Consider the following 10,673-nt stretch of genomic DNA (forward strand, 5'->3'; position numbering starts at 1 on the left):
CCCTGAAGTCCTGCTTCACCCGGTGCTGTAACCTGTAACACACCTGCTGAAGATGTAGCCTTTCATCATCATGAATTTAATTTAATTTAATTGATTAATTTAACACGATATGATACGATGTCATCATCGTCGGAACATCATCATCAAAATTGTGTGCATGTGCCAGGTCTCCCAAGAAGCTATTTAAAGCTTTTGGCGGGAGCCTGATAATGGCCTCCAAATAATGAACAACATATAACATATCATGACATCGTTCTTATTTGTAGTGATGTTTTGTGAGCTGCATATAATCCTTGTTACATATCTGTAGATACTATTTCTATATCTGTACATATCCCTTACCTACTCTTACTAGTTACGTTGCTGGCCAGTATGACTTACTACCATAGTGTCTTTATACCTGTATCACTGTACATATTAATACTACAACTCTGTACATACATCTGATTAGCACTATTACTCAGTAGTACTCATTTATATATTTTATACCCAGTTTAATCACCTGTACATTGTATATTACTATCACACTTTACTGTTACATTTCCACTCTGGTTGGACGCCACACTTATTTTCATTGTACTGTACTTGTGCTGCATGATGACAATACAGTAATGTAATAATAAGTAGGCTGCGCTGCACTGTCTCGGAAGCTGACTGACCACATGGCGTTGTGTCTCCTCAGCTGTGTGGTGGACGAGATGGACTTCTCAGCCATGGAGCTGGACGAGGCGCTCCGGAAGTTCCAGGCCCACATCCGGGTCCAGGGCGAGGCCCAGAAGGTGGAGCGTCTGATCGAGGCCTACAGGTGAGAGAGCCCTTTAAACCCTATAGAGACCTACAGGTGAGAGCCCTTTAAACCCTATAGAGACCTACAGGTGAGAGCCCTTTAAACCCTATAGAGACCTACAGGTGAGAGCCCTTTAAACCCTATAGAGACCTACAGGTGAGAGCCCTTTAAACCCTATAGAGACCTACAGGTGAGAGCCCTTTAAACCCTATAGAGACCTACAGGTGAGAGCCCTTTAAACCCTATAGAGACCTACAGGTGAGAGCCCTTTAAACCCTATAGAGACCTACAGGTGAGAGCCCTTTAAACCCTATAGAGACCTACAGGTGAGAGCCCTTTAAACCCTATAGAGACCTACAGGTGAGAGCCCTTTAAACCATATAGAGACCTACAGGTGAGAGCCCTTTAAACCCTATAGAGACCTACAGGTGAGAGCCCTTTAAACCCTATAGAGACCTACAGGTGAGAGCCCCTTAAAGCTCCTCTCCAGTCAAACATACTGCTGCTGGTCTGGACTGGTCCTCTGAGCTCCTCTCCAGTCAAACATACTGTTGCTGGTCTGGACTGGTCCTCTGAGCTCCTCTCCAGTCAAACATACTGCTGCTGGTCTGGACTGGTCCTCTGAGCTCCTCTCCAGTCAAACATACTGCTGCTGGTCTGGACTGGTCATCTGAGCTCCTCTCCAGTCGAGCGTTCACTGCTGCTGGTCTGGACTGGTCCTCTGAGCTCCTCTCCAGTCAAACATACTGCTGCTGGTCTGGACTGGTCCTCTGAGCTCCTCTCCAGTCAAACATACTGCTGCTGGTCTGGACTGGTCCTCTGAGCTCCTCTCCAGTCAAACATACTGCTGCTGGTCTGGACTGGTCCTCTGAGCTCCTCTCCAGTCAAACATACTGCTGCTGGTCTGGACTGGTCCTCTGAGCTCCTCTCCAGTCAAACATACTGCTGCTGGTCTGGACTGGTCCTCTGAGCTCCTCTCCAGTCAAACATACTGCTGCTGGTCTGGACTGGTCCTCTGAGCTCCTCTCCAGTCAAACATACTGCTGCTGGTCTGGACTGGTCCTCTGAGCTCCTCTCCAGTCAAACATACTGCTGCTGGTCTGGACTGGTCCTCTGAGCTCCTCTCCAGTCAAACATACTGCTGCTGGTCTGGACTGGTCCTCTGAGCTCCTCTCCAGTCAAACATACTGCTGCTGGTCTGGACTGGTCATCTGAGCTCCTCTCCAGTCAAACATACTGCTGCTGGTCTGGACTGGTCCTTTGAGCTCCTCTCCAGTCAAACATACTGCTGCTGGTCTGGACTGGTCCTTTGAGCTCCTCTCTAGTCGAGCGTTCACTGCTGCTGGGTTTAATCTGAAATACTTCAGAATCCCCCGCTGTCTCTGTGTAACATGTCGTCTCTAGAGCTTGTTTCTCTCCTTCACCTGAAGTTAAACCTCATCTGAAAGTGAAACCTGAAAATAGCTGCAGTCTGCGCAGACACGTTCAGTTCATAATGCAGTCTGACTCACATGCTTGATAACACGGTTAGTGTTTTACAAATGAGCCAAATTCGTTTTTTTTTTTTTTTTTTTTTTAATGTGGGCACCGATATGCAAAGATTAACTAAATGGGTTTTATTAGCTCCTCTGCCTAATCAGAAGGTTCCCCGTTCCATTCCGGCTCCTCGCGGCAGCCTGTCGGAAGTGTCCTTGAGCAAGACACTTAACCCCTAACTGCTCCTGATGAGCGGGTCGGCACCTCGCACGGTCGCCTCCGCCGTCGGTGTGTGAACGTGTGAGTGAATGTGAGGCATAAGTTGTAAAGCGATTTGGATAAAAGAGACATATAAATGCAGCCCATTAAATACCGTCCATTAAACCTTGCTCTTCCAAACCTATAATCATCTGCGGCTCGGAGAGAATGTGCCTCAGCTTCAGGACACCCTGCAGGGGCCCGACAGCATTAGGGAGATAAACATCTGCTAATATCTGCTGTCTGGAGCCCAGGAGCCCCGAGTGTCAACCTGTCAAGAAATGAGACAATCGACCTCAAATGTTCAGATCGACACCCGTGTATTTTTTGGTAAAAGATTGGGATCTAGATAAAAATTTGCATTTTTCTACTTAAGACCGAAGCTTGTAACAGATATTTACTTGAGTAAAATCATGGAATTAATGTAAAATCAACACAAAGGACAATTAGAGGACAATAATGTCTTGTATGAACTACCAGTAATATAAATCATATTAACAACAAAAAATGTGTTCCATCTTCATGTCAGATGATTTTCAAAAAGGTGCATGGGTCGATGCAAAAAAAGAACAAGCAAAGATACTGCTGAAAGTTCAGAACGTTGACGATTTTTCACTCCATAGATTAATCTAGATTAATTTATTTTAATGCTTTAAATTATTTAAATTAATCTCCAAAGTTAAAGCATTAACGTTGACAGCCCTAATGTAAACCTTCAAAATCCTATTCGAATAATGATACAAGATACAAGATACTGTTAATGCCACACAGCTATGGTTGGTGGTAATCGTTTGCGGTACAGCATGTTATTTAAGCACTGGGACATCAACATGGAACATCAAACGCCCCCCTCCCACCTCCCAATCCCCACAATAAATACATAAATACATACAGGACAGTCACATATAACAAGTGTCAGTAAGGTCGCTTTCACACAGGGGCTGTTTGGTCCGGACTATCGGACCAGAATTCTATAGTCCGGTTTTTCGGGTTTGTGTGAATGCGCGTCGAACTCGGTCCGCGGACCAAACACACAAACTCTGGTCCACATGAAAACGTAGGTCTCGGTTCGCTTCATCGGACCAAACGCGGACCAAACGTAGGAAGTCACCTGATAAAGGCCACTGGCCATGACAACATCCCCTCCAAATTCCTCAGAGACTCAGCAGCCGCCATCACACCAATCATCACACACATAATAAACCTCTCCATAAAACAGGGACACGTCCCCAAGGACTTCAAAATTGCGAGGGTGACCCCTCTGCACAAAAAGGGCAGCAAATTAGACCCAGGCAACTACCGCCCTGTTTCTATTCTCACCTCCATCTCGAAAGTCATGGAAAAAATAGTCTACGAACAGGTCGAAAAGTACCTAGCGGAAAAAAATCTAATCTACGAATTCCAATCTGGCTTCAGAACATCCCACTCCACTGACACATGCCTTCTCTATTTGAATGACCACATCAAACAAGAGGTGGACGCAGGCAAATACTGCGGCATGGTCATGCTGGACCTACAAAAGGCCTTTGACACGGTCAATCACTCCATTCTGATTGACAAGCTAAAAGCAATTGGTTTTGATAGTCTATCAGTGAGCTGGATGCAATCCTACCTTGAGGGGAGGGAACAGATGGTGGAGGTAAACGGTACCCTATCCCCCCCCCTCACAGTGAGCTGTGGTGTTCCACAAGGAAGCATACTAGGACCGCTACTGTTCCTAATTTATGCAAATGACATGTCGTCAGCTTGTGACTGCAACTTGTTCCTGTTTGCGGACGACTCAGCCCTGCTGGTCTCTGACAAGAACAAGTTACAGGTTGAAAAAACCCTCAGCTCGGAACTAGGCAGAATCTGCATATGGCTCGCTGATAACAAACTATCATTACACATGGGCAAAACAGAGTCCATTCTCTTCGGCTCAAATAACAAACTCAGCAAGACCGACGGCTTCTCAGTTACAGTGGGTGACAATATTGTCACAAGGAAAGATGAAATTACCTACCTGGGGTCCATCCTAGAGGCTAATCTCTCCTGTGACAAAATGGCATCCAATGTAATAAAAAAAGTCAACCAACGAACTCGATTCTTGTACCGGATCTCCTCTCTGGTAAACAAGAACACCCTGAAGACTCTGGCAGGAGCACTCATTCAGGGGTACTACGACTATGCTTGCACCTCATGGTACCAAAGCACCTCAAAGGCGCTAAAAACAAAATTACAAACATCTCAAAACAAACTGGTCAGACTACTGCTTGACCTTACTCCTAGAACCCACCTCACCCCTGCCCACTTCGACAACCTAGGATGGCTTAGAGTAGACGACAGAGTACAACAACTTGCAATGGGCCTGGTCTACAAGATACACTACACGACCAAGGTACCCATGTACATGTCAAAATACTTCCCAAAGGTCAGTGAATACCACGATCACAACACCAGAGGGAGCTCCACAAATCATGTCAAACCCAGATTCGGCTCAAATAAGGGACTAAACACGTTTCGCAATTATGCCACATCAATGTGGAACGCCCTACCCAAAGCTGTAAAGGAATGTGGATCACTACCCACTTTCAAAACCTCTCTCAAGGGACACCTACGGGAGACTGCAATTCAACACTGGCCCCTGTAAATATCCTAACCCAATCAGTCCAACCCCCTCCAATGTACAGTCATTTACCTAGTATGGTTTTGTCAATAGTTCAATGTACAATTGTGTTTGTTTGTACAGTGTCTCCTCCCCCCCCCCCTCAATGTACAGTGTTACTTGTTTATACAGTATGCCCCCCGCCCCCCCCCCCCCCCCAACCACCTCCAATGTAAATTACCCAGTATGGTTGTCAATATCCCAATGTACCCAACCCCCCCCACCCAACCTCCAATGTACAGTTTCTACGTCAAATGTATATACTCCCTTTTCTTGACTCCTTCTGTATCACAAACAGTACTGTATTTGCAAATCTGGTATGTCATAAATGTATAGATGTAGCAGTACTGACTATCTGTATGTCATGTATGTCATATATGTCTATATGAATTGAAAATGGGGGACCCTGATGGAAACAAGACAAACGTCTTTCTCAGGTCTGCATCCCCTTAACAATTGTATGTATTGAGCCGTACTGTATTGTACCCATTCTGCAATCTGTTAAATAAAGTTTTCATTCATTCATTCATTCATTCATTCATTCATTCAAACCATCTATTATTAGTATAAGGAGGTAGCTTACCAATAATGATGTAGTATAAGGAGCTAGCTTACCAATAATGATGTAGTATAAGGAGGTATCTTACCAATAATGATGTAGTATAAGGAGGTAGCTTACCAATAATGATGTAGTATAAGGAGGTAGCTTACCAATAATGATGTAGTATAAGGAGGTATCTTACCAATAATGATGTAGTATAAGGAGGTAGCTTACCAATCATGATGTAGTATAAGGAGGTAGCTTACCAGTAATGATGTAGTATAGGGAGGTATCTAACCAATAATGATGTAGTATAAGGAGGTAGCTTACCAATAATGATGTAGTATAAGGAGGTAGCTTATCAATAATGATGTAGTATAAGGAGGTAGCTAACCAATAATGATGTAGTATAAGGAGGTATCTAACCAATAATGATGTAGTATAAGGAGGTAGCTTATCAATAATGATGTAGTATAAGGAGGTAGCTTATCAATAATGATGTAGTATAAGGAGGTAGCTAACCAATAATGATGTAGTATAAGGAGGTATCTAACCAATAATGATGTAGTATAAGGAGCTAGCTTACCAATAATGATGTAGTATAAGGAGGTAGCTTACCAATAATGATGTAGTATAAGGAGGTAGCTTACCAATAATGATGTAGTATAAGGAGCTAGCTTACCAATAATGATGTAGTATAAGGAGGTAGCTTACCAATAATGATGTAGTATAAGGAGGTAGCTTACCAATAATGATGTAGTATAAGGAGGTAGCTTACCAATAATGATGTAGTATAAGGAGGTAGCTTACCAATAATGATGTAGTATAAGGAGGTAGCTTATCAATAATGATGTAGTATAAGGAGGTAGCTAACCAATAAGTCGGAGATTTGGTGATACGAGGTTTTCCACCCGATAGCAGCGCTCTGGCGACTGAGATGGCAGTGAGCTGCCTGAGAGTGTGACGTTGTGAAGACAGGCCTGTCACCAGGAGGTTGTTCTGTTACAATAAGGAGTATCATCTTAATGATATGTAGTGACACACAGACAGTCTCAATATGGACTCCTGTCCCGACCAGTGGAACCCATCACTCCCAGGAATGGATATTGATTTGGCTTTAAAGGTCAGGCCTTCACTTAATGACCCGACATCGTTCATATTAATTGAGGCTCTCTCTCAAACCAGGATCCATACTGCGGTGCTTGTCTTGAATGTAACCTTAAAGACCCCCCGTCAGTGATCCATTAGATAAGATAAGATATTCCTTTATTGATCCCCTTTACTTTGGAACACTTTACTGTTACGTTTGCACTCTGGTTGGATGCCAAACTTATTTTCGTTGTGCTGTACTTGTGCTGCATGATGACGATACATTTTAATCTGATCTAATCTAATGTGACTCAGCCTCGGTGACGTGCGCGGCACGCGGCAGGAAGAATAAACTACAGAGTCATTGATGGCGCGGGATGCCCCGTAGAATCCTAAATAAAGCACACTTTGTTTACAGAGAGCAGGACTCCTGATGACTCACTCTGTCCTCACTCAGTTCTCCCCCGACATCCTTTTCTACAACACAGTCTCTGGAATCAAGAGGAGCACAATCTTCCATGTGGATTGTTTAATCTGCTCTCTCTCTCTGAAGCTCTGCACTCTCTCTCACGCAGCGGTACTTTAAAGACGTGTCTGAAGCCTCTGCTCTCTCTCTCTGAAGCTCTGCTCTCGCTCTCTGTCTCCCCATATCTGCAGACAGCGGTACTGCATGTGTAACCTCTCTCGGTCTCTGTCTCCCCCCTCTCTCAGCCAGTGGTACTGTATGTGTAACCTCTCTCTCTCTCTCTTCTCTTGTCTCTTTCTCTTTCTCTCTCTCTCTCTCTCTCTCTCTCTCTCTCTCTCTCTCCTCTCTCTCTCTCTCGTCTCTCTCTCAGCAGGTGCTCTCCGTCGCTCTCTCTCTCTCTCTCATCTCTCTCTCTCTTTCGTCTTGTTTACATCAGGTTCCCCCATTTTCAATTCATCAGGACATATATGACACAAGACAGTACTGCTACATCTATACATTTATGACATACCAGAGTTGCAAATACAGTACTGTTTGTGATACAAAAAGAGTCCAGAAAAGTGAGTTATATACATTTGACGTAAAAACTGTACATTGGAGGAGGTTGGGTGGGGGGGGGGTTGGGTAGGAGGGGTTGGGGGGGGGGGAGCACTGTACAACTGTATAAGCAAAACTGTACATTGGAATATTGACAAAACCATACTAGGTCATTTACTGTACATTGGAGGGGGTTGGGTTAGGACATTTACAGGGGCCAGTTTCGAATTGCAGTCCCCCGTAGGTGTTCTTTGAGAGTGGTTTTGAAAGTGGGTAGTGATTCACATTCCTTTACAGCTTTAGGTAGGGCGTTCCACATTGATGTGGCATAATTGCGAAACGTGTTTAGTCCCTTGTTTGAGCCAAATCTGGGGTTAACATGATTTGTGGAGCTCCCTCTGGTGTTGTGATCGTGGTATTCACTGACCTTTTGGGAAGTATTTTGTGCTGTGCTTGCACATTCTTGTATTTCTCCCAGTAGGTATGGGAGTTTTGAGTTATTGTCCATGTTTTCAAAGTCTCTTTGGGTGTTTGCAATTTGTGGGAAGTATATGTCTCTGATGTCTTGGTATAGTGGGCAGGTTGTTAAGAAGTGGAGCTCGGTTTCCACCTCATCTTGTGTGCAGTGGGTGCATAGTCTGTCTTCGCTTGGGAGCCAGGTCTGCCTATGGCGGCCTTTCTCGATGGCTAGGCTGTGCTCGCTGAGTCTGTACCTAGTCAAGGATCTTCTTAGTTTTGGGTCAGTCACAGTGCTCAGGTATTCTGCCACTGTGTACTCTCTGTTTAGGGCCAAATAGCATTTCAATGCTCTGGTTTTGGGTTGTTTCTTTCCAATGTGTCAGATAGTTTTCTTTTTGTTTTCTTATAATTTGATTTAGTCCAGTGTGGTTTCTGTCTGGTGGCTCTGCTTGTGTTTGTGAGCAGAGTCCCAGAACCATCTGGCTGAGTGGGCATCCTATCGAGGGTCTCTCTGTGGGTGAGGGCTATGTTGTGGAGTGTGTCTGGGTCGCTTTCTTTTAGGTGATTGTGGAATTTTAATGCTCTTTTTTGAATTTTGATGATTAGTGGGTATCTTCCTAGTTCTGCACTGCATGCATTATTTGGTGTTTTCCGTTGGGTGCAGACAATGGATTTGCAAAATTCTGCATGCAGAGTCTCAATTGGGTGTTTGTCCCATTTGGTGAAGTCTTGGTTTGCAAGTGGGCCCCAGACTTCACAACCATATAGGGAAATCGGTTCTATGACGGAGTCTAATATTTTGAGCCAGATTTTGATTGGAATGTCTAACTTGATGTTTCTTTTTATGGCATAAAAAGCCCTTCTTGCTTTGTCTCTCAGGTCGTTTACAGCTTGGTTGAAGTTCCCTGTAGCACTGATGTTTAGGCCGAGATAGGTGTAGTTTTTTGTGGTTTCTAGGGAAATTGTGTCTAGGAGGAATTTGTGTTTTTGTTGTTGTAGGCTGGCCTTTTTTGGAATATCATAATTTTAGTTTTGTTTAGGTTTACTGTCAGTGCCCATGTCTGGGAGAATTTGTGCAGAAGGTCAAGGTGCTGTTGTAGCCCTTCTTTTGTTGGGGACAGCAGCACCAGGTCATCTGCAAACTCTCTCTCTCTCTCTCTCTGTCTCCCCCTCTCTGCAGCCAGCGGTACTGCATCTGCAACCCCGGCGTGGTGCGTCAGTTCCGGAACCCCGACACCATCTTCATCTGGCCTTCGCCATCATCCTCCTCAACACGGACATGTACAGCCCCAACGTGAAGCCCGAGAGGAAGATGAAGCTGGAGGACTTCGTCAAGAACCTGCGAGGTACTGAAACAAGATCACCTGTCACTAGGGATGTTCGATATTGGCTTTTTTACCGATACCGATATACCGATATTGTCCAACTCTTAATTTCCGATACCGATATCAACCGATATCGATATATGCAGGGTCCCCCCCCCCCCCCCAAAAAAAACGGAATAATTTCAGGTAATTGACATTAACATAATCTCTTGTCGGTGGAATTAACACAACATTATGCATACTTTTGACAATAAATAAAATCAGAATGTGTTCTTACTTGCTTGCTGGGTAAATAAAGTTTAAATAAATGTAAAAAAAATTAAATAAAAAATTTAAATACTTTTTTTTTCTTTTTTATACCGATAATTTCCGATATTACATTTGAATGCCAATATCGGTAGGCCGATAATATCGGACATTCCTACCTGTCACTGATGATTATATAGAGGCAGTAAATACATTCTGGACTCTCTAGATTACCCTCTAGATACAACAACAACTAGTTGATATGAGATCAATGATCACTTTGTAAAGCAGCTCTGTACCGTTACTAATGTAATGTGTTATTGTACTTGTGTTCATCTATTTGATTTATTCTTTAACGCAACACTGTGAACTAATAACGTGCTGTGAGGTTTGTGACACATTAGCATAGTAGGTAGTAATTATAGGCGAGGTATATTAGTCAGTAACAGATGCACGATGCAAGTGCATGATAGTAAAAGACTAGTTGTTGTTTTTGCCTCAGGGACAAACAAGGGCCTTGTGTCTCAAGTGCACGCGTTGTGCTTTGATTAATGGCCACGTCAATAAGGTATTTATATTTTCATTAGTCATGGCTAAGCTTTGTAATTCAGGCAAAACGCTGTTTATTTGCCCCTAACAGGATTAGATTTGAGGGCATTAGCTGGAGTCCGTGGCTAAATAGTTTCTCTCTGTCTACTGGAGCTGGTGATTACAGTACAGTCTTCAGTCGAGGAGGAAGCTTACTCTCAGGGACTCAGGGACGTGTCTGAGACTGAGGTGCAGGGCGTTCAGGGGTGTTAATCATTCATCTCTCTCTGTCTGTCTCTCTGTCTATCTCTCTCTCT

At 43.9% G+C, this 10,673-nt stretch overlaps 1 protein-coding gene across 1 annotated transcript in view; it reads left to right on the plus strand.

Annotated features, from left to right (window-relative positions):
• The window catches only part of iqsec1b (IQ motif and Sec7 domain ArfGEF 1b), a 39,344-nt gene that overhangs the window by 13,802 nt on the left and 14,869 nt on the right, over positions 1–10,673 (plus strand). The window contains 4 exon segments of the mRNA XM_084317103.1: positions 683–805; positions 9,438–9,499; positions 9,502–9,603; positions 10,331–10,356. Coding sequence (XP_084173229.1) covers positions 683–805; positions 9,438–9,499; positions 9,502–9,603; positions 10,331–10,356 — 313 coding nt within the window.

This window comes from Notolepis coatsorum (genome assembly GCF_963971535.1).
Source record: "Notolepis coatsorum genome assembly, chromosome: 6".
In the NCBI taxonomy this organism is placed as follows: Eukaryota; Metazoa; Chordata; class Actinopteri; order Aulopiformes; family Paralepididae; genus Notolepis; species Notolepis coatsorum.